The 26,353-nt window shown below is 31.3% G+C and overlaps 2 protein-coding genes across 3 annotated transcripts in view; both read left to right on the forward strand.

The window, feature by feature from the left end:
• LOC129980925 (BAG domain-containing protein Samui-like) overlaps window positions 1-2,669 on the forward strand; it is an 80,843-nt gene extending 78,174 nt beyond the window's left edge. For both annotated transcript variants that reach the window (XM_056091416.1, XM_056091415.1), the window contains exon 2: window positions 413-2,669. In XM_056091416.1, the coding sequence (XP_055947391.1) occupies window positions 431-2,146 (1,716 nt within the window). In that variant the 5' untranslated portion in view covers window positions 413-430 and the 3' untranslated portion in view covers window positions 2,147-2,669. The remainder of the gene's footprint in view (window positions 1-412) is intronic.
• Window positions 1-26,353, forward strand: part of LOC129980926 (T-cell activation inhibitor, mitochondrial-like) — a 181,393-nt gene that overhangs the window by 78,032 nt on the left and 77,008 nt on the right. The gene's annotated exons all lie outside the window — the stretch shown is intronic.

The raw sequence follows: 26,353 nt of genomic DNA on the forward strand, positions 1-26,353 counted from the left end.
AAAGGGGGAAAAAAAGGGAAAAAACCGTGAACGAGAGATGCTTTGATGAATCTTCCCCATTTATTGCATTTAACTTCCGAAATTTACAATTTTTCCTTTACTGTTTCAAAAATTGTATAATTCATTCCGGCCCTTACTCTTCCTCCTCCCCCCTCCAAATAAAAAGGATGAAAGAAGAGCGTTTAATGTCACAAACAATTTACTAAAAAAGATAATAAGTCATATTTAAATCAATTAGTTAACTAATTAACTACTATAAATGATATTTTTTCTACAGGATTTTAACCGAATGTAGTTTAAATCCACTATATTCGCTTTCAAAAATTCAGTATTGGAAATCTTAAAGGCTTTTAATGCTTAATATTCCATTTAGTTCATATTCTATGACTATAATAAACTATTTCTTTTTCAGCCCTCACATTACGAAGACATGTCGTGGTCTCCCTCAAGCAGTAACCTCCGTTCCCCTGGTTCAAGTCCTGAAACCTACAGAAGAGTTGTTCGAACAGAGGAGGATTTTCCCGGCAGTAAACAAAAATCTCTTGACGACGAGTTCTTCGCTGGGCGCAAAAGCCCAACTTTTCCCAGAATTTTCAAGGAGGTGTGGAACGAGTCGCCTTCTACCAATCATCGTTTCGCTGATCGTCCCAGAATTTTCAAGAGGGTCTTCAAGCCTAACCATTGGGAAGAGGAATTCGACAAAGAAGACATTCCTCGTCTGAGACGTTTCGAACGAGAATTTGATAGATTTGACAACAACAGGTCATCTTCCAGGAAGTTTGATGAAGATTTCGATAGGCATTTTAGTGCCAGAGACCTACAAAAAGACATAAAGGATGAATTCGGAAAATCGGAGGGAAAAGTACATCACATACCAATAATGGTTGAGCACAGAATGGAGGAAATGAAAGGACGATTCGGTGAAAGGAATTCCTCGCCACCAGAAAGATCTCATGATGAAGTGTATGGCGATGATTGGGCTGGCCCGCAAGTGCAGCGTCTTAAAAAAACCTTTGAACCAGAAGACAACTTTCAGAAAGAATATCATAGAGTTCCTAGATTCAATTCCAATATGAAATCTAGGGTTTTCTCAAGTCCAGTACCAGAGACTTGGGATCCTCATGCAATTCATACGCTCCCTACAAGAAAACTTCACAAAGCATCGCAAAGCATGGACGATTCGAAGCACTCTGTACCAACCAAATCTGTATTCAGATCTTATTCTGAGACTCACGAGGATATCCCAAAACCACAGCAACAGCATTCAGCGGCGTTTCGCTCCCATTCAGATGGCCACTGTCCTAACCAGACATACGTTACAAAAATTGAAGTGAATGCACCCTCCAATAGAGACGTCGTCGAGCAGAGCTCGAGTAACAGAAACGACGGTGAATCGGGTACTTCGCAGAACAGGCAAAAACAGAACTTTACCAAGCAGCCAAGTTGCGAAGAAAGCCCAACTGAAACTTCAGATCAAAATAATGTAAAATTGAAGTCAAAAGCAAAGTACGATAGTCCATCCCTTCAACAAATTGCTGTTGTTATGCAAAACGTGGATGACTTGATAATAAGAATTGAAGGCTACACTGGCAACGGCAGGGACAAACAATACCGATTTTTGGATGAAATGCTGACAAGGTGTATGATTCGTTTAGATAGTGTTGATACTGAAGGCAGAGAGGACATTCGGAATGCTAGAAAAGCAGCCATAAGAGATGTGCAAGCATGCATTGATAGGTTGGAAGCTAAAGCAGACGAAAGTGAAAGACAGAAAGTAGCAAAATCAGCGCCAGAAGATTGTGTCAATGCAGCCGCCGGCGATGGTTCAAAAATAGCTATCCCACTGGGTTCCCATTTCGCTATTCCGTTAGGAGATGGCTCCGAAAATGCAGCTAATGCTATGAAAGAATCCATCCCTTTAGATGATGTTCCTAAACATGCAATTCCATTAGGGGAAGGCCCCAAAATGGCAATTCCATTAGGAGATATTCCCAGACCAATAATACCTCTGGCAGACAAATCTACTCCGATTCCGCTGAGAGATGCTCCTAGATCTATGGACAAAAGCAATGAACGAGATGACAAGTTTGAGAAAAATTCCAGCCAAAACAGTGGGAATAACAACGATGAACAAACTAAGCTTTAGTTCTCTGCCTGATTCCAGAAATTCTGCTTGTTAAAAAAAATCATTTCATTTTATACCGAATGCATGTCTCATATGATTTACTCGAAATATCAACATTGGCAAGGCAATTAATTTTTCAAAGTTCTTATCATCACCATAAATACCTGGATCTATATTTGAAAGGTTTTTAAAGAAATTTACTGTGCCCACTAAATTAAAAAGACTTCAGTATTTTTATTAAGTAACTTCAACGGTACTTCAATTGTTTCAGCTCTAACATCATATTATCTTTTTATATCATTTTATATAAGAAATAAACTATTTCTTAATCAAAATAATTTTGTATTTAAAAGAAAAATGTCGTGATTTAAATTCCTGTTAATATATTCAGAATTGTGGGAACAGAAATTTTTTGATGTTCATTGGCAAAAAGTGATTTTGAATACAGCTTCAATTTGCCATTCCTTCTTAACTAAAGACCCGAACTATGTATATATTCTGCTTGGTTTTTATTTTGGATTTTTTTTTTTTTTTTTTTTTTTTTTTTTGAAGAATGCAATTATTAAATATTTTTCACTGCTCCTTTATTTTTCTGAGTAACGAATATGAGTGCAATTCTTACAGCAGCGAAAGTTCGTTGCTTCTTCTCATGTTCGTTTCCCGAAGTAAAAGGTCATGCCATCCGATCAGAACTTTATTTCCAGTTCCATATTACCAACTCCAGAAATGCTGTGATCATATGAACAATGCATATCGGTAATACATACGGGGAATTGAATGATTCACGCACACGAAGGGGGGAAAACACAAAGTATTCGTTAAAACAGTTACGGTTAATAACATTTTTATCTTTTCCTACGGCATTAATCAAATTATTATTTGAGTGTATGTGAAAAATGGAAGCTAAAGGAAATGATGTGCTATGGAAGTATCTATTTCACTTCCATAGCACTTAAAATTTATAATTATTATGTTTCAAAACTGTGGTTAGATGAGGATATTTGTATTAGGGATTGTTCGTCTATCTTCAGCTGTCAGCGCCATTTGCTTCCTGGTGTTGCCATCATTATCTTGGGTCCCGACAAATCAATAGTGTTAATTAAAATATGATGCTATGATTATTAATGCTCTCGTCTACTAAAACATTATTTTGAATTAAATAATAATTTTAAATAGTTTGATGTTCAAATAAATCTAGACAATTGCTGAAATAGTCAAAGATCGAAAAGATTTATTTTTAGACTTGTACAAAGAAAACCTGTGAGTGACTTAAGAGAATTCCATTAAAAATTTTATGATAGTGCAGTGAAAATTATTAATGAGTAATATGCAATATTTAGTATTGAATTTGATAAAAATAATTTTTGAAAGCACACTTTTACGAGTATATTAAAGAAGAGGATATCTTATTTTATTTATTTCATATTTTTTAATCTTTAATTCATAAACATTTTTAATTAATATAACAGAAATATGAAATCGTTTACATTCTCAAATTTATTATCAAATGGTGTAAATGTATCGAATCGAAACTTAATTAATCAATAAACAAATAGTAAGAGTGTATTAGTAACAAATTAACAAAATTAAATAGTGCATTTTTACTCAAAAAGCATAAGAGCAAGGAAAAAAAAGTAGATTTCTGGCATGTCATGGAAAAGCTGCGAATCAGTGAAAAATATATAGTGGAAAAAATTATAAAATTTACAGAATCTTTCGCTTTATGCAGAATTCACAAAAAAAATCATGAAAATGGTTATTTTTTCGTTAGTTTTTAAAATTAAAAAGTTTTGTCTGTCATAGCATTAGTTGTTAAATGCTTAACTTCCTAAAAAGTTCTAAAACTTATTTAATCAAAAGAGTTCTATAATTTCGAGTTGCACATTCCTTTCAAAGTAAATAAAAAATGAATAAAATTATTTCAATATGCAATTTTTAAAGTATAAATATTATCATTGCCTAATTTACACCCTTCATGCTTGGATGAATTTCAATATGTCGATGTACATGCATAGCAAAACGGCGTCCACATCTCCCTCTCTCTCTTTACTTAAGGTAACATATTTCAAAATAGAATTCTAAAAATGAGAATATCATTTGTTAGTAAAGAACGAATTACAAAAATAGAAAAGGTATAAAAAATTATTTTAGTTAGTAGAGCAAGTTTGTCTTTTTGGTATTTTACTTTTCTTCCCTTTGTAATACGTAGAAGTCCGCTCTATGAGCGATAGCAGCAGTCAGTTTATTCGATGCTTCTGATCAACGCTACTCTTTGGATTTTGATGTCAAATGTAGATTGGACCACCTAAATAAAAAATAGATTTAATAATTTTTTAAATCTCTGCATGATTCTTGAAGACAGAACATTTATTAAGCATAGAAAAGAATACAGGTACTGTCTGTTTCGCACATAGCATTATGTTAGGCAGTTCGCAGGAGGAATGCGCCGGAACGAAGTCACAAGCGTAATCACACAGATATTCTTACGCTAGAAAAAAAAATAGTTCACTTGCTTCATCCTAACAGATTTATTTCAAGGAAATTGAGGTCTGTGAAATATTTCCTACTTTTAATATTTAGAAATAGTTGCATAGACGATTGCAGAATAATGTTATTTTCATTTTTTTTTTTCTCATGTGCTCTATAAGTACTTTGTTTCGCTATCTAGAGGAGCGTTTGGCGATTTCGTAAGGCGACAATTTGACAGAATCATGCAGAACTCATTTTTAAATGCATCTCCCCTCTTTCATATCAACTGAAATATTGAGAAGCGATACTTCCAAATATATGTTTAACAATGCAAGGAGTTCCTCTTGAGTACCCGCAAATCCAAATATCATCTGGCGAGAGAAATGCAATAGCACACAAAGATTTTTAAATAGTTGAAGTATTTCACTAATTTTTTAGTTTTAATATTCTTGCCATTCGTCTTCTGTTAACAAACGATATTCTCTTTTTTGTAGTTCAGTTTCACGATATGATGAAAGCAAAGAAAATGAAATGAGTTGATATCCTTTAGACCTAAATAAACTTTTCCTACGCATGTACATTAATTTATTGCAATTCATTCATAACATAGTTTTGGTAAATATTAGAAACTAAAACTACATATTGAATTCATTTATTAATTAATTGGATGCAAATGTGCTACTCGATCGATTTTGTTAAAATAAATTTATTACCTTTTACTAATTGAGTACTTTACAGTTATCAAACAAAAACTGTAAAAAGTAGAGAAAAAACTGCAGATTTTTAATATTTTTAAATCCTATGTGATAAATAATAATTAATTTCAATTTTTTTATTGTGTCTCTCACCGCAATATAACTACATAATAAAAAATTATTATTATTTGCCCCAATTTAGTGTACAATTTCAAACCATCTCTAGAGTTTAACTAAAAATGTTCTGAGTTTGAATTTATTGATTGTTAAAATACCTAAAATCTTTTGAACGCGGGCCCATAAGCAGAGTTTCAATCATTCACTGGATGGAATCATGCGCAGTATTATTCTGAAAAATGTTTACTATGTTGCTTTATCCATTTCTGTAAATGTCTCATTCATGTAAATATCTCTTGATAAATAAACGTCTGGTACGTTTAATGTCTAAACTTTTTATGCGATTGTTTTGTAAGCGCCAGCTTTTGCGCGTGTATGAATTATTTCTTGAATTTTTTTTTCTTTCCTTATGCTCTGTAAGTATATAATGATATGTTCATAATTTTTGAAGGCAAAATAAAATTTCAATTCTTTTTAAAGGCTTGCATAATGATAGGTCGTTATGAGTTAAAATGTAGCATATATTAGTTAATAAATGAGTTAATAGGTCATTATTACAGTTAAAAAATTCTTAGAAAGTGTTTTAGAATATGAATGTCATATTTCTCAAACAATTCCATTTACTAAAATAATTTTTATAAAATTAATTCACACTTCAGTGCATGATTTCCTTTTCCTCGCCGATTTTTATGATAGGTGAGCATTTCAAAAAATATCTCATCAAATGGTTAAAATACAATGTGGAAGTGCGCTTATGGATCTGGAACAAGGGGAAAAGAAGATCTCTACTTTCATTTTGCAGCATTTAAACGAGTAGCCATAATTCAGCAGTTTGACCTCACGCTTCCACTATTGTTTCTCAATAGCTAGGGCCACAATTTTTCTAATCTGTCCACCACACAATCCAAATTTGATTCCCTCGTTTGAAATTCAGGCTTTGGACGAGATTTTGGACTCATCAATGACTGCCTAGAAGAAGGAATTCTAAAAAAAGATGGGTTTCTGAACTAATTCGAAGAGTGCTACTTCGAAAAAACACCGTATTAAACTGAAAACAATATGGATTTATTTTATGAAAAAGGAGAAATGACGAGAAAATTTATAGAATTGCTGCATTTACAATTACATAACAATTTGAATTCTCTTCTTCTTTGATGATTTCTAAAAGTTTTGACTTTGTGTCATCCCTGAATTTCATATTTTTTTCTAAAATAAAATCTGAAAAATATAGAATTGCATTTCAGAGAATCTACAATCAAGACCTTTCATTCCAGTAGTTCTAGAAACAGCTACATCACTATCACTTCTGCAGTGTATTGGGATATGAAATTTTTAAAAAGATGTTGAGGAGTTGGGATTTCCTTTATATTTTTATATAAAACACATAAATATAAAAGTGACTGTTTGCATTTACAAGGAATTTTTAATACAATTTCTGTAATAAAGCAAATAATTCCCATATAACATAACATTTCGAGAATCATCCGGTAGTAACACGGAATTTAAGAAAGGAAAAAAATATATTGCAGAAACTGATTGAATTTAAAAATAATTTGTAATAACATTTTTCAGGTTGAATCTGAATAACGGAGGAAAACAGCTGTACAAAAACTGTACTGTTATAATATAATTGAAAATACCAGATTATTTTTTAAACTGAAGGCTACTCGAAAATAATTTTCTTCCAACAAAAATATTAAAATCAGGCTTAGTTTTAATTAATTAAAAACTTTGAAAAAGAATGGCTCATCTTTACTTACCAACGTAGTTATATGCCATATATAATAGTTCCAAGTCTCATAAAAAGCGAACACGTACATACACACAAACATTTGAATTACTATATTTGGATGGTAGTACAGTTTTTTTTAATAGAGATATATTTTAGAAACTTCACAACCACACTATACTGGAACAAAGCGTAAAGTAATGAAATTTGTTAGAAGAATTGAAATACTTCTGATTATGTTCTCCGTGAGCATGCGTCTCATAAACTTTACAAACTAATTTTTTCTTTTAATGTTTGGTTGCATGTGATCATTGTATGGTAGTTATAAAGATTCATGACTTAGTTGATTTTAAGACCGTTATGTATGGAAATAATAAATTTCGTAGCATTTTGTAAAGAAATTGTTCTTAAATGAGATGATAATGTTGTACAGTGTGATGTCAATATATTTTAAAATTGTTTTCTGTATTTAATTTCAATGACAATAAAAATATTATCAAAATTTTACATGTATTGTTTGTTGGGAACTCCTAGAACTGAGAGTATATTAGGTTTCGCAGGTGTTGAAAGATTGCTGCCTCAACACTTATATTCCCGATGCCAGACCTCCACGTAATGCTGAGATGAGGAAATGCCGGCTAATTCCACGAATTAAACCACAGAGACAAGCGCCGGAGTTAGAGGCGATGGTGCAGGATTTTTTGCAGTATGCGCATCTTATACCTAGATCACTTTACCAACATTTGTTTTACTCCATGAGATAAAACACAAACAATCGAAACACAAATCCGTCTTCAATAGCGTGCTCAGAAGTGAAGCCTACATGCAAATTTTTAGTATTGGCGTGCATTATGCGCCATTCAGTGAAATTACTCCGAAAGAGTCATACCGTAACGAAAGGGTTAAACAGAATTTTCTTGAAGTATGTCGAATACATTGGATGCGATTGATGTCCTTTAGGGAAGTTTCATAAGTTTAAACTTCGATTCAAATAAAAAATGCGGCTTAATAGAAAAATCTGTGTTTATTATCCAAAATTATAGTTATTCATTTTACATAACGGATTTCTATCTAGTACCAAGGCCGCTAGCATTGAATTACTTCCCCATTCCTATGATCCAATGAAAGTGCAGAGATCAATCGTTTTATTGAAACTAGCAGAATAACCATTATTATTTTTTTTAATTTATGATGAGTCAAGTCTTAACTCATTTCTAATTTTGAGGTCTCAATAAAAGCCGAAAGGTATGTCACGAATTGATATTCGAATCATATTCATCAACGCCTCGAATTGTATGAAATTTATACCATGCCGTTAAGCTATATTTTAACTATATTTTTGAATTTAAACTTATTTATTAAATATTGATGATCTCACTTTTGATTGACTTGCTTCGTTTTTGCATCTTTCTGGTGCGCTAGAATTTGTAGCTTCTCAGTGGCAATTACCAGAACGATTTTATTAATGAAAGATATAATATCGTGTATCTTGCATTAATAATATTGTATATATTTGAATATGACTCAATACAATATATGAACACATAAAAAGAACACTAGATCACCTTTTTCGGCACCTACCCCTATCTGCCGAACCTCTCTCCTTTTTTTCCGTTTGACGACTGAGTTTTTCGCCATGCCTTCTATCAGAAGAATCGCCAAATCATTATAGCCTCCGATGCGGCATATCCAAGAGTAACATTAGCCACTTGTAGCTGATTTTATTACAAACACACAAATAGAACAATAGCATATACCATAAAAAGCATCATACAGATACACAATACCCTTGTTACAAGTGACATTATATGAACATTATACAAGACGCAATGAAGGAATATTTTGTCTTAACTGATGCAGAAGTTGCAGAATCAGATGACTTCATTGATTCTGATCCTGAAGAAACCATAGACGAAGACATGATAAATGTCTATGGACAGCAGCCATAAACAAGTCGAATAATCATTAATCCACGCTTTTACCCACCTTTTAAAAAGAAATACACCAAACATTGACAGAAGAAAAAAAGCTAACATTAATTTTAGCATTTGGATTTTAACTGTTGCAAACAACAATGGCATTTTTCATGAACTTTACTTATTTCAAAATTTTTTACCATTCCTTGATTATATTTATCGTATATTTTAAATTAATATTTGGTAATCGTTGATTTTTTTTTTTTTTTTTTTTTTGTGAAACGAATCACATTTGAATCATTTTACCTTTTTTTACGAATCCTGTTATAACTGCTGTCTGAGTTTTTAATCCACCATTTATACTTGATATATGCCATATGCTTGGTGCAGTATAACCGAAATTGGTTTTTGCGCCATAAAACCTCAAAATTCACTCACTCACTCTGGTAAAAAAATTGAGTATAACTTTGCATAATAAGTTAAACAAATCAATAAGTATTTTGCTGCATAAGCATTTATGTCATTTAACCATTTGCCTTGTTTCTCAATTAATATTGCATTTTCGAAGCCATTTTTTCCTTCAACAGGGGCCTCAAAATTTTATAAAGATCTAGAGATTGAAGAATGCTATACAAAATGAATTACATTTTAGGAATTATCTTTCTGAAGAATATAATATAATCCTGCAGTAAGATTCATTGATTTTATTTTGTAGTAAATCTATGTGCATCCATAATTCCATCAATAAAAACAAAATTTTCCGTCTATGCTCAAAAATAAATTACCTTGATTATTGTTCATAAAAAAATTAAATTATTTAAAGTTTCAGTGAGAAAGTAAGTGCGAAATACTAGCTCAAATGCCGCTTGTAATTTATTCATTGATTCGCGAATTAAATGGGCAACACGGCTGTCAGATTTCCGACAAAATCCAAGGGAGCTTCAGCACGGATGTGAACGACATCTTTGCGCTATCACTCCCTTGCTGGAAAAAATGGATTCGCCTCTTACATCCACAGCGGAATGAGTCCGAATAACACAGCTTAGCAGCTTCGGGAGGAGTGCTGCTGGAAATAGATCTTACGCAATGACGGTTGAAGGTTACGGCTGTTAAAGCACCGCGAACTTTCTTCTGCGCGGTTGATGGGCCCGGCTAAATAGGTCGTCACTCTGTTAACAATACCTCAGATAGGGTGGTCAGAAATTTACGAACAAAAATTGTAGCGGAAAATCTCATGCGCATGGACTGAGTGCTTTAGTAATAATAATATAGAAAAACTAGACATGATGCAGGCTTGGAAAAATCTAATCTTCACAAAATAATAAATTCTGCCAAATATAAACTCCAGGAATTAAAAAATATATATATGAACAGAGAAATAAAATAAACAATAAAAAGAAAGAAATTTCTACAAATAGTGGTTGAAATATTAAAAATATTGTAGAATTTTTACATTACGTAGAAATTTGATTTCGAAAAAGCTGATATCCACGCTTCCACGAAAATGCAATGCCGTATATAAAATAAAAATAATGCTGAAAGAAAATATTAGCATACCTAAGCTCATTAACCTATGCTACAATCCAACATAAAGAAAATGAAATAAGATGTGAAGTATGCAATCTTATAACTACATAATGTTCTAGAACACTCAAATTAAAAGTAATAATTAAAATCGGATAGTGATCACGAATGAAAAAAGAAAGAAAAGGGAACCACCAAATCTATTCTTGGTGGTCAGGAATGTACACTTCAGAGCGATATTTTAATTTTTAGTTAGAATTTTAATTACAAATTAAGCGAAATTTTGGTGTTTTTCCTCCATAACTTCCGAAAATATTATCGTACAAATACGATTTTTGCATCAAATTAAAGTTTAAAAACATACCTTTTTCATGATACCAATGCTTTTACCTATAAATTAAGTTTCTATTTTTAATGAATTTTTAAATAAATGTTTTAACTGTATTTTTTAACAATTTATTCAACACAAAATTAAACTAAAATTTAACCTGCACGAGCACGTTACGCTTTCAAGGGAAATGATTAGTTTTTATCAAAGAGTTGCCATCACATTGACAAAAGCTCAAATTATCAAAGCAGAAGATAGAAACGTTCATTTACTTTAAAAAAAGTTGAAGCGTCAAGAATATTTCGCAAAATATGATTCCGATAACATAACGGAACGAAAAAGCTCCAAAATGTTAAAAACTCGATCTAATAGCAATCGAACAAGAAATACCGCATTTTAGCTTCTAATCGTAGGATTTTGGCATCGTATCGAATCATTAAAGTAAACTCCAGATATAGGTAAGAAAACAGACAACTGTGAGAGATTTAATATGATGCCGAAAACAACCGATTTAATGAAATATTTTTTTTTATTGTTAAATTCATTAAGCTCCTCCCTCCAAAAAAATCATAATATGAGTTTTGTGGGAATTGCAGTTGGAATTCCTGAAGGTCCAATAACGGGAAGTCCGTCTAGTACATAAATGCCTGCTCCTAGTTAAATATCAATTTGTTGCAAAACATAAAAATTTGGATCTGCGAGTATAAGATTTTCTAATGATTCTGTTGAATTTCAATATCGAAATTTGGAAGAAACGAAGTTACTTTATTTATAACAAGAGCTTTAAAATTAAATGATTTAGATGAGAAATGAGGAGTTAATTCTATCTGACAACTACGTAATGAAGTTTCTACACTAATCCCATCAATACCAGTTAATTTATGATTTGTATTATTTAATGTTAAATTGGATTGCTCCGATAACTTTTTTTTTAGTTAATGATAGCTATGTTGCATTATCAATTAAAACTCTGTATTCAATAAATTTCCCCGAGTGATCTTTCACCTTCATTACGGCCGTTGAGAGAAGAACAGAGGAATTTTTGCTGATTCGTTTGAAGCTAAATTTCATTAGAAACAGCTACGACTGTTAGATTAGTTTCTGGTTCAGTTGGAAGATTTACTTTATATCTATGAAGTTACAATAATGAAGGTGTTTGTGTGATGCCGGTCTTTGCAAACCTTATGCTCGATATTTATTTTGCAATTATCCTTCTTATGGCCTATGGCGAAGATAGTTATCAGCTTAAGACAAACAAATTATTTCTATTGTTTTCAGTCGTTTTTCGACTTTCATTCGATTGAAAACAGGACATTTATCCCACTTTATAAATTCCCTAGTTTGAATTTTCTTGGCATAAAAAACAAGAAAAAGAATCGCTTCTCCCCTCAGTTACGTTGTGAATTATAGCTTCTTCTGTTTGGTCGGCACTGCTTTGCCTAAACCGCCCCCCCCCCCCTTTCACTCTGACTACATTTTCGGTCATCTGGAAAGGATTTCGTTTCAGCGGTTAGGTTCCCCCGATGTGGCTTTTGTTTAGCTGAGCTACGACTGTTTAAAGATTTCGCTTCCCTCTGGATGTAGGCTTTAAAGGAATTCAGCGTCAAAAACGCATCAGGATTCAAGATCAAATTGCAACGGTGAATTATCTCCTCTTCCAGCTGCTTCTTAAGAGTTTCGCTTTCGACGTCACTGTCTATAGGGCTCTGTGGCTAACGATGGACCAAAAATGGTAATTTAAATACAATGAATATATTTTGGGCGTATAGCCCTGAGACCACACATCATCAAGCGACATCTAAAACACCCCAAAAGAATAAAGTCTCTAAAGAAAACTTTAGGTCAACGCTGTTATCTTTCAATGCGTCATCTGTAGGAGTTCAGAAGAATCACCAGTTATCACTGAAACCATCTTTTCAAAAATTTCAACTCTCAACTCTCTTCTTTACAAAAAAAAAAAAAAAAAAAAAAAAAAAAAAAAAAAACTTTTTTTATACAGATGGCACGATGGTAGTATGGCAAGTACAATTACAATTAACAAGAGAAATAAGTGTTTTCAAAATGGAATCAGAAAACTGCCATTTTGATGGTGAATTCAAGTCTTCCTCAACCGTCAAAACATGAAGCTTTGAATCAACTTTTAAGTAGCAGCAAACTTTAAAAAGAATTTTAAAACACTGTCTCAATGTCAGCTATGTAAAACCCAAATTTAGATGTCTTTTGCCATGTGTTGGCTGTCTTAAATTCGTTTATTAAACTGATATTGGGCATTGTCATGTCATTTCATTATTGATGTTCCACTCCGTCGCAGATTAACCCCGTTTGAGAAAATTTCATTTTATGACAATTACAATTATTCGTAACAATTCGATTGTAGAACAAAATAAATACAGCTTGGAAATATAAATGTTTTATTGCATTTATTAAAAAAATAAGACTTGTCTTAAAATTTATAATCTGCATATCAAAGCGAGTAGATATTGTATTTTATAACAGGTATTACCTATAAAAAAAAGTCAAAGAAAAATTCTGTAATGCAATCGGAATGAGATTTTATTTTGATTTTGCCCATAATGAACTAATTAACAGATTATTTCCCAATTTGAAAACTTACAAACATTATTGTAGAAATTCGATATCATATGTGGGACAAACTTTTAAATAGCAGTTATACATCGAATGGGATTGAAGAGTTTTTAAGAACGATTTTAGCAAATATCTCCTTAGATTTTTGTTTTATTTATATTTTAGCTCATGGCGAAAGAGATAATACCGTGCAGACGACAATTACACACACACACACACACACACACACACACACACACACACACACACACACACACACACACACACACACACACACACACCTTTTCCGCAGTAGAAAAAGCAAGAATTTGCTTTGAAACACCTGCCTAACATGATACAAGAGACATGTGTTAAAATAAGCCTCTTGGCATTTTTTTTTATTGGAACATTTTCAGTTATTGATATGAATCAATGTTTTCTTTATAATTTTCAACCAGTTTTTAAGGAAAGACTTTATGAGAGGAATAAAAACTTCCATCCGAAAATATTGCAAAACCCTAGTTTTTTCATGAAACCAATTTTAAAATCAATTTAATAAATTTTAATCGAAGGAATACCTTTAGAATGAAGAAATTCTTCGAGTAGTTCCGCGCAATATGATAACTGGTACAAAGTATTCCTCAGTTAGAAAAAACACTTTATGAAATGGGCACTTTGTATGTTCTTTAGATACTTCGAAATTTTTCAAATGAAATACTAGATACTAGTAAGGAATCTTGGAGCAAGGTTCAAGTGAAAGCAGCAATGGAATCCGTTTTGCAGAAAGGCCGAAAAAGCAGGAAAGTAGGGAGACTTTTTTTTGTTGTTGTTGAATCTCTGAATGCACCTCACACAGAAAAGATTTCTATAATCTTTTGGAAAATCACTTCAGAAGAAAACCGTTTTCTTAGTTATCCAAGAACAAGATGCCGCTTTACACGATCTGAAGCTAACGAGGATATTTTATGGGTATTTGAAAATTAATGCGAAATTTTGCAGTACTCAATAAATTCAAACCGATTTCAACAAATCGTCAATAGCTGATTTAAATTGATTGGTGTTATTAAGCGTACTCTTCCCACATCATTAAAAAAACTCGACAAGTACAAATTGTTTTGATGATATTTAATCAAGATAAGAGATACTTAAAAAAAATGTACAATTTCTGAAAAGAACAAATTAATCTATTAATTACTGTTTACGAGTCATTTCCTTTTTTCCAATTATTTTCATGTTTAATAAGTAACATGAATGAAATGAAAATAACAATAGGTTTACATTTATTCGCTTGTACTTCAAAATTCCTGCGTTTTCTTAATATTTAAAAATTCTTTTTAAACTTTTCTTTTAAAAACGTCTTGTTACAAGGACGATGCTAATTTGGAAAAATTCACAATTGGGTTGATCTGTTTATTTTCAAGCATTTTAAAGAGTATTTTTCTAAAACAGATTTCATTTGTATATAATTTCACTTGTCTAAAATTTCTAAATTCTTTTTAAATAATGGGGCGGGAGGAATGATTTATAACCACAATACCACGATCCTTCAAGGAAAAAAAAAGCAAAAAGAGGCATCGATTATATTACTCATATTTAAATATTATGTTTATTGTTTTTATCATTTTTGCTCAGTTATATTTAAATTAACCATCAGTTTTTACTTCGTAAACCGTTGAATGTAATAGCTATTATTGAATTTGAAGTAACTGAGCTAAGTAAAATCTATTTGTCTTTTTTATTCTGTAAATCTTAAATTATTTCGATAATTTATTTAACATTAATACATATATTTCTAAATTACAAACCTAAATTACAGAAATTCATTATCTGATTTCAAAGCATATTTACTTTAATAAATTAGAGAACTGAAATAAAAAAAAAACCTCAACTATAGTTAGGAAAAACAGTTAAATAAAATGCAAATTCAAACACTTTAAAAACATATGACAAAAAAATTTATCCATTCATAACATCGGGTACTCCAACAAGCTTAATCCCCCCCCCCCTTCTAATCAATTCAACAGAAAAGTATAAAATAGGTATTCACTTCATACATATAGAAAAATAATGCAATAAAAACATGACTGAAAAATTAACGTCAATTTTATGATAAAATATTTAAAATTAAAATGCGATTATAATCAACGATTCTGAAGACATGAAATAAAAGTTACTTTCAAGACAATTTAAATTCTTGGAGATATACATCCAACTAATAACGTATAAATAACGGTAATAAAAGTGTTAACAGAGAGACATCTTTTTAATTCGAAGAAAATCACTCATATCTAAATCAGTTTGTCAATATCAATGAAGAGTTAAGAATAATCCCAGTTAAAGGCTGCTGAAATTTTATGCCACAGACGAATTTAAAAATTCGTTTGCTCGTTGATAACTGGTTTGTGATGTATTCAGAAATTATCGTTTGCATTTAGAAATATATTCACATTTCTATTTTTGTTTATGATAGTTGAATTCCCCCAATTTCCTTATTGATGTCAAATGTTTTACAATGTTTACACATAGTAACTTTTTGATAAGTTGAATACAAAAAATAATAATAGTCCTGTGAATAGCAAATTTTACGAATTAAAGGCTTTTATTAAAAGATCAACAAATAGAATTGAAAAATAAGAGATTAAAAATAAGAGAAAAATCTCAGCATAATACAATGCATAATTTCAATTTGCAAACGAAAACGTAAGATCTTTCAAGGATCAAACTTAGGTCAGAAGTTCAAATAAAATTGTAACTTTCAACGTTTCATAATTTGAAAAGTTGTAGTCGTGAAAGAATTGAATTTTTTGTTTAAAATACTACAGTACTATATTTCACTAAATATAATAGATGAGGTCGGGAGACTATATAAGACGTTTGATTCCGTAAGTTATCCAGAAATATATATTTTTGACTCAAGTCACTAAATATAATTTACCAGACATATATAGCTCCAATTGTAAAAATTTATCTTTAAGAAATTAGACATTTATCGAGCCAAGATAAGGACACACTTTATTATCAAAAAGATTATACATATATTAATTTCAAGATAGTTTTAATTTTTGTGCAGTAATAAAGTCGAAAATTATGACAGCAAAATTTAAGAATATTGGTACGGATATATTGGTATTGGTATATTAGTAAAAATTATCAATTGATAATTGTAGAAACACCATGGTAACGATCTATTTCTAGAGCAAACGAAAAGACAATTGTGCTTGCTGCTGTACAGGAACAGACATCGGAAGATCAAAAGAATCAATTAGAAATTACTCCAACTCATACGGCAACGGCAACGTCGTGATGTTTCGGAGTTCCGCGATGGGACGAAGTGGTCACGAGCACCTCCACATCATAATTTGGAATAATTACTTTAATTTTTTAGTTCAGCGAAAATTAAAATTAATTGAAACTAATTTAGGCGAGGGCAATAAAACTAATGTCATGAAATTTGGTAAATATTTTTTTAATTTTCTTGATACAATTAATTTAAAATATTTAGATTATTTATGGGACAAATAGAACTTTAATGGAATTATGTTACACGTGCATTTTCTATGAGGCCTGAATTAGTTATTTTTGGACTATTTATTTTCGAAAAATTCCAGATAAAATTTTCGCGCTTGTTGCTCATCTAAGGACTTATCTAAGGACAGAAATAATTTTGAGAATTTTAATCAATTTGATTGATAACAGAGTTGGTAAATTCTCAGCCTTTTTACAGCTGGGGAATTGATGTATACATTATCTGTTGCAGTTACCCTAGGTATTTTCCTAGAACTGGACATAACCGGATTGTAAACTGGTAGCTGTAAACATCCCATGTAATTAATTATGTTTATCATGTCAAATTAAACATTTTTAGAGTTTAAACTACTGAAGACAGAAATGATCAACTAACAGTCGATTCCAAATTCTATAATATTAAATACTGGCAATATATGACGAGGCGGAAAGTATTGTAGAGTTAAACAGAGATCGAGTCGGTTACCCTCGTCAAATGTTACCAATAACGAAACCCGATGCCATTTTGAGCCTTTCCGAGTTCAGTATTACGTGGAAATGAACATATTGCCCTTCAATAAATATACTTCGATCCAGCTCTGGAAAATTATCGCTTTCGGTCGCAAGGGACCTCACCTCGATTCATTCCTACAGCATGGAGCCACAGATAAGCACTCATCGGTACCGTGACATGTTCAAAAAAGTTTTGGCAAGCAATCAAATCGAAATTTTCCTATTTCATTCTCTTGTGTGACAACATTAGATCTCGTACGATTCACACAAACAAGGAATATCCTTAGAAATTCAAGTCTGAAATCCAGATCTGTTCTCCATGAGATTTTTGTGAGCTCAATAAGCACAGGAAGGACAGTCTTAATCGAGAAGTCCGTGTGCAATTGATTCGAACAGAGGCCAAAGAATTTCTACAATTCTAGCACATAAATGCCCAAGGAATTTATAAGTACTCTTAAGTTTCATTGTAAAATCACGAAATATTTGTTATGTTATCTAGTGCAGCGATTCTCAACCTGTGGGGCGCGAGAATATCCAAGGAAAAATATTATTTTAAAAAAATTGATTAACTGACTGAAAGTAAAGCACACACACGCATAGAAAACAAATACACTTCAACATATTTAATAACTTATTAAAGTAAAACAACTTACTAAATCAAAACTTACTTAATCAAAGCATACTAAATTAAAAACAAATTTAATTATTAGCAACTTCCTTGGGTCTATTTTGCAGAGCAAAGTTTTACGAAGGAAGGATTAATATTAGAAAAAGCCACTCTCAGTTCTGTTGCTATATTTTGTCTTCAAAGAAGCCACAGAAGAAAATCCAGTTTCACAAAGGTAGGATGTTGAATGGTAATAGAATGTGAAATGTCCTTGTTTTTAGTGCAGAAAAATCATCCTTACTCCTGCCCAAAATTCAAATAGTGATTTATTACTAAATTGTCTTTTAGTTTCGCCACTTGTCTTGAAGTCTATGAATTTTTCTTCCTTATCAATTGAGAGTCATTCGGGAGTCTTATGAAATGGATCCCTAACCCACTCGTAACTTGCTACCAGTTTATCGTCAACATGAAAATACTTTTTAAAATTCTTTGCCAGCATGGAAAAATGATTTTAAATGGTTACAAAAACAAATTTTACATGTTCTTCTTCAGCTTTGTAAGTTTCAGTACAATCACCCACATTTGCAAACATTGTTAGGTTTTTTGCTTTAAATTTCTGCTCCACAATTCCAGTTTTCTACAAAAAGCATTAACTTTATCACTCGTATCCAACATATGTGTATTTGCTCCTTAGAGTTGAAGATTCAAGTAATTTAATTTCTCAAATATGTCAACCAAGTACCTCAATTTCATCACAAATGAACCATCGCGAAAATTCTAGGCCTCCGGTCTGTTTTCTTCTTCTAGGAAAATGGCGCTTTCTTCTCTTAATTCATAAACACGTTGCAAAAATTTCCCACATGATGACCATCTTGCCTCGCAATGAAATAGTAACGCTGAATGTACTGAACCCATGCCTTTACAAAGTACGGAAAAGATTCTCGATTTCAGGGGTTTCATTTTTATATAATTTACTACGGTTACAACCGTAGTTAACACAATATTCAGACCAGGACTCATTTCTTTCGAAGCCAAAGCTTCTCTGTGGATCATGCAATGTGTGCACTGATGCGATTTTTGTTTTACAAGTGCTTGTATACCTCGGAATCTTCCGGACATTGAAAGAGCACCATCGGTGCATATTCCGACGCAATTTTTCCATTCTATGTTTGCCTCGTTCAGAAAATCATTTAAAATAGCAAATAATGCGAGAGACCTTGTTTTGAGTTCTATTATTTTGCAGAAAAGTAGTTCTTCTAGTACTAACATATTATCACAAATTCGAACATAGGAAATCAAATGAGCATCTTTATTACTATCTGTTGCTTCGTCAAGCTGTATTGAAAACAATTTGTCACACAACTTCGAGAAAAGCTGACACTGTACATCTTCAACTATATCACCAATTCGACGAGCAACAGTATCCTTTGAAAGAGGTATGGACTGCAATTGTTTTGAAAAATTATCTTCAAACATAGTTTCTACAATCTCAAATGCTGCTGGCAAAATAATTCACCAATGGTGTGAGGTTTTTTACATCTGGCCTTTTTATATGAACTTTGAAAGATGCAATTAAAGCTTTTTTATTCACAGACAAAGTTTCTTTAAAAAATGATTTTTGCTTTTCATATGATTTTAATTTTAATTCGAAGAATTTTCTGGGTTTGTTTACGTACTCACTATGAAGCGTTTCCAAATGTCGTTTAAGTTTATTAAGTTTCATGCTGTCTGCGACCAGCATTTTTCAGCAAATGATACACAGGGGCCTTTCTTCTACATATTTTTCTGTAAACTCAAAATTTAAGTATTCTCGAGAATATGTTCTCGATTTTATTTTCGGAACCACGCTCGTTTGTGTACTTGTTGATGTTTGACTATCGTCTAATAGTTGCTTACTTCCGCTTAAAAATTTATCCATGAGTCTGCATAAATCTGTTGCCGTGAATATTTAATATGACGAATTGCAATTAACACGAAAACATATATAACATACACATTCACGATATATTCGATAAAAGAATCGACTCGAATAAGACTGGCTGGAATTGAAACTTGCGTTATCGAACATTTTCCTTCCTATGAGAAAACATTTAATCCGATCGTGCTCGAGACGGCATCGGTCGTGTGGATTCCCTTCCACAAACATTGCTTATTTTTTTCGTTTTTGTTTAGTCATGCTTCTGTTTTATTCCTTTTATTATTTTATTCGAAAAAATGTATTCCCAGTTTCTAAATTTAGCTCACCCCGTCTAGGTTAACTTTCATTGACGAATTTTTCTACTTTCATATTCTTTTAACGTTATCACCCTGTTTGGCTTTCATTTCAAATATAATATATAAATTTTCCCCGTTTTCATTCGCTTCATCTGTTTACCGTCCTCTTGTTCAAAATGCAAGATGTGGTTTCTCGCCAATGTTGGCTCGCTTTTATTCTTGTTTTGGCAGTTAGTTAAAAATAATTTAAAAACAGGATCCACAATACTCAATATACATTATTGTTGTATACATTGTAAGGGGGGAAGGCGCGTTGAAAATTACGATTGAAAACTGGGCCGTGAATACTGAAAGGTTGAGAAACGCTGATCTAGTGAATGCGTCTAAAATAGGAATGCGTATACTGAATATAGCTGAATGTACCAAATATTTAAATACATATGGAAAATGAATCTAATATAGGAATACACAAAATGAAAACGAATGATATTATATATAAAATGAATGGTGAAATATCAAACAATTATATATCAAAAAAATATAAATTTAAAATTTGGTTACAAATAAAATTTTGTAATTCGTTCTGAAATACAAATGAATCTTCCCAAAAGAAAAAAAAATCACTTTCAGTTTTCTGCAAAAAAATTAAGAAATGTCTTTATATTTTACAATTTCACAATTTTTCCGCTTTTATCTTTCTTTATAATTAAAAGTTAAATAACATAAAGCGTTTCAAATGAAATTTCGCAATTTAATGAAGAAAGCATTGTATAGATTTTGAACCTCTTTCCTCGGATCGATTTGAATCAAGATGCATATCATCTTCAATATCAAGGCAAAAAAATTCACTTCTCTCGCATGAATTTTTGCTTTCTTGACATACATTTACACAAATCAACCATATGTCCTTTAATGAATTTATTTAAAATTTTGATGTCAAGATCATACATTCAAATTTATCCATTTCGCTGATTTCATTACTCGATTATCTCGTATGCATACATATAAAAACGAGTAGACAGATAGTGAACACTTAAGAATCCCAAGAAAATTTAAAATATTAGTAATAAAACCATATGCCAAATTTTACGCATCCTGCACATTGTGTTTGAATTGCCGTGGTCACATGATTGTGGACTGACAGACAGAATTCACAATGAAAAATTTCTGAAAATTTGACAGAAATATATATATTGATATAAAGAACTTATTTAATTTGATCAAATTTATGTTTGAGTTATGCTCATAGAACGATTCTAATGATAAAATATTGAAATCACTCAAAATTCTACATCTAACACGTTCCAGTCTATTTTTTGGGTCCATTAATTCTCAGACTGTTTTTTCTGCGGACTCAAAGATCCGATATATGTACATTGATTAAAATTTCAATTAACCGTTTTAACTCAGAAAACTAATTCGAAACAAAACTATTCACCTAATATAATACAAAGACTGGTTTATTGTTCCGAAATATTATAGACAGTATATAGATATAATTGTTTCCACTTGAATTTCACCTAACAATTAATTTAAATTTTTTTACCATTTTGTACGTATATTTAAAAGTAAAAATTGAAAAATAAAAACGTCAAAATGATGCACCGTCTTGAATGGTGCCAGAGAAGCACATCAGAGTGCAAAGGGTTAAGTTTCGGATATTTACAGTACTTTTTCTTCCAACACAGAAGGAAAAAAAAAAGAAAAAGATTTAAACAGTTCGATTATAAACTGCAATTGTCGTAAAATATGCCTAATTCTTTCATTGAACCTGAAGAAGCGACTTAATATACACTCAGAGAATGAACTACTTTGAAGAAATTGTAGATTGTGACAATCTAATATGAATGGCATGAAAAATTGAAAGACACTAAATCAATTCGGCGACATAATACAAATCTATACATTTCATGAAATCATAAGTTTTATGTTTCATTTTAAATGTAAATTAATTTCTAAAATAATTTTGAGTACCAAAAATAATATATATAAGTAACCAATCTAAAGTAAGAAATATTTTGAATAAAAAAATGAAAGCGAAACGAAATAGTTTCGGAATCGCAACTAAAAATTATTTCTTATTCAAACTAAAACCAAAAAAGGAACAGGAAAAACTTCATAGTATTTAGAGAGCCGCAAATACAGCTACTTCTAAAACAGAGATGAATTGATACAAAAGTATTAAAATCAAGTTAATAGGAAAATCAAATAAACCAAATAAAAAAAGAATCCGGCCTGAAAACGTTTTTCAAGGGTCACTCTCAGGCAGGGATTAAAAAAAAAAGGATTTTTTTTTCTGTGAGGGAATGCAGACAAGAAAGTCTAATAATGATTCCTCGTGACCTGAAAATCCCCTGAAATTAGGCCTAAGAGATATACCATTTTAACAGAAAAGACAATGCAAAACAACAAATTAGAAGAAAATAACCACTAAAAAGTAAAAAAACAATAACAAAATAACAAAAACTTAAACCATTAAAGGAAAAAAAAATAAAAAAAGGGCATACCAGCAGCAGCAAGGAAATTTTAAGCTATCGATTGTGATTCCCGCTTTTTAAAAACACAAAGCTAACGTATAAAAGGTAAATAATAATTGTAGTCTCCCAGGCCCATCTATTGAGTGATCTAATATGCAAGGAAAGTTCTATTTGTATTTTAGGTAAAGGATTAATCCCAAACCATACCTTGTTTAATTAAAAAGTTGACATTACAGTAATTTTCAGGAAATTCATTTTTAATTAAATTTTTAATGAGGTTATTTGATGCTTCGATATAGGAATTTTTGTTATTGCAAACCCTTTTGATCCTGTTAACTTGTGAGAAAATTAGATTTTTGAAAATTTTAGAGTTTAGATTGGAATGATAGTTACATAGTTTTGTAATTTTAAAGTTGAATTCATCCCTTTTATCGTAGATACCAACTATTGTTTTATCATTAGCAATTTCGATTTTAAAATCCAGAAAGGTAGCCTCAAGTTGATTTTTATTTGTTTCTGTTAGAATTAAATCTTTTAGATAGCAATTAGTAACAATATTAGTATTGTCGAAGTTTATCAAAAGTAGGTCATCAATATACTCTTTCTTATTTTTTTCTAATTTATTTTTTTGTATTGACCTTTCTGTTAAAATGGTATATCTCTTAGGCCTTTCAGGGAATTTTCAGGTCACGAGGAATCATTATTAGACTTTGTCTGCATTCCCTCATAGAAAAAATTGCTTTTTTTTTAATCCCTGCATGAAGGTGACCCTTGAAAAAGTCTTCAGGCCGGATTCTTTTTTAATTTGGTTTATTTGATTTTCCTATTAACTTGATTTTAATACTTTTGTGTGCATATATTATATAATATTTAATATTTCAATAAACATATATATAAATTCAATACATTCATATTTATATATATTATTTTCAAATACAAAAGAACTATGTCAAATATTATTTAAAAGAACTCAATTCAATTTGCTCTTGAATGATATCTCACTCTGTTTTTTCAATGAATAGTGTGAAAACTTCCGCTATTTTGAAGAAATTCAAATAATATTTTTAAGCTGCAAAAAAATCTGCCTATTTAAATTATTACTGTCTAATACCAGTCATAAATATCCTAAAAGACATGATTTTTTTTAAAACTAAGCGTAACTCAAATTGTAGTAAATAGTTTTATTTCAAAAATATATTAGAAATTTTTTCACAATTTACCTTTTATTAGTAATCAAGAAGTTTTTTAATCAAATAGAAATCATTTCAAAAAGTTCAATTCCAAATAATCAGTGATTTCCTTAGATTCCTTTCATGTAAAATTTTATAAATCCTTTTTCAAAACATCAACATCGTTCTGTCTTCACTTTTAAATCATAAAACAGATCTCCAAATTAAATCAAATCTCCTGTAATTTAAACGATAATCCTTTTTGCATCATCACTCAAAAATATTTTTTATCACATTCTCAACAGAATAATAGCGAGAAAACCCAAGCACACCTTCGATTAGTCCTTTTATAAGTTTCTTGAAGATTTGCATATTCACCATCCAATCCAATTGGTTGGAATAGATTTTCTACATAATAAGCTAATTAACTTCTCTGATATTATGACCAACATTTCGACAACAACGAGAACCGCGATGGCAGGGTGGATTTAAGATGGAAAAACCTGCGACACGCTCGTTTTTCTTCGGAATGTGTGCATTTTAATCTGCCTTAGTGAGTTGAATCGTGGAAGTTTGGAGTTGTGATTGCCATTTCAGATGTCATTTTCATAAGCTAACCATGATTCAAAATTGCGATTTCCTTTTCAAAGCAAACCACATGCACTTTCAAAATGAAAAAAAAAAGTTAATGTAATTAAACTACTCGAATTCGGGATTTCTAGAAAGTATTGGCGTACGTAAACCAGTTTACCAACAGAACGGCATGTCGACAAATTTTCCTGAATTTATTATGACAGGTTTATTTGAAAACACACACACACACACACACACACACACACACACACACACACACACACACATATACACACACACACACACACACACACACACACACACACACACACACACACACACACACACACACACACACACCTTTAAATAGATTTCCGAAACTTTGATTTGCGCCTGTGTCGCTCCGTTATAAAACTACCGATATCGTTCTGACAACAGAGCCGGCCAGATGGCATTTGGGGTGTGACGGAGCTGACATACAATAACCGCATCGAGATCGGGATCCCGGTGACGTTCGAAAGAAGATTGAACGTTAGTTTGTGGTCATTGAAACACAAATTTACTGGTCACCTGTTTTTTAGGAAAATTAGAAAATCGACACGGAGTGAAGAAGTATATTATTTTAGTTTCTTTTATCAAAACTGTTTTTAATACATAAAAGATTATTTAAAACATAATAAAAATCGATTTTTACTTTCTCATACAAGAAGAAAATTGAAAGAGAAATTATTTTAATCATCAAAAATTCGAACTTATCATCGTTTTGAAGGTTTAGATTCTTTGACTCCGAAAAATACATTTTTGAAATATGTATGTTGTCGAAGAGCATATAGAGAGTAATAACTTAAAAATGCAATGAGCTATAATCATGGAATTTGGTACATAACGTAATTTGGTACATTAGAAGTGAATCAACTGATTTTCAAAGATGGCCAATACATGTATTTTCTATATATTTCAGGACCCTATTTGCTTTCAACTTTTGGCTAACCAACATAATTTTTCTTCGTCTTCTCTGTCATAAGTCCCAAAGCAGCGGAACAATGTCGAGTTTTGTCGAATCTGATCTGGTAATTTCTCATCTTTCGAGCAAATAAAAAAGTATGATATTCCACTTCCAAGTATTCCAAAAAGATATTCTAAGTATGATGTTCAAAGTATGATTTCCAATAATGGGTTTATTATTTTAATAATAGCATAAAGCATATTTGCATAAACTGTTGCTATTAGTGAAAATTAGAATTCTGAAGTTTGAATTTAATTTAATTATATTAACATTCCATTTGAGAGTAATACTACGACTATTTTAGGGCAGATTCTTGTAATTTTCAGTCCTATTCAGAAGACGAGAGCGATGCCTCTGCTAAGGGCTGTCTTCTTCAAGCTTCCATATCACACCATTGGAAGAGCGTTTGCCCCAAAACATGGTCCACATAAAACGACGAATCTTTAGTGGAATCATGCTCTCCCAAGGTGATATCTTACCATTAGGTCACCGTAACCCGTTGTAAAGTCCGTTTTTTCTTTATTTTTCTAAACGTATATCTAAATGCAGAAAATTTTGTCTAAAATACTTATTTTTCTGTTTCGACGATTTTTTTTTTAAATCAGAAATTAGTTTAGCAATAAAATTAACAAACCTTCATTAAAATGGATTATTTTCATATCTGCAGTTTTTTTAAGGTCAATTTCTAATCCATTGTTTTCGATGAGTAAAACATGAGTTCTTAAGAAATGCGATGGATTGGATGATGTCGTTTATCTTGTTTCGCATAATTATTCAGAAGATTAATAGAAGTAAATATCAAGAAAGCTTCAGAATCATTAA

This window comes from Argiope bruennichi, chromosome 8 (genome assembly GCF_947563725.1).
Source record: "Argiope bruennichi chromosome 8, qqArgBrue1.1, whole genome shotgun sequence".
NCBI lineage: Eukaryota > Metazoa > Arthropoda > Arachnida > Araneae > Araneidae > Argiope > Argiope bruennichi.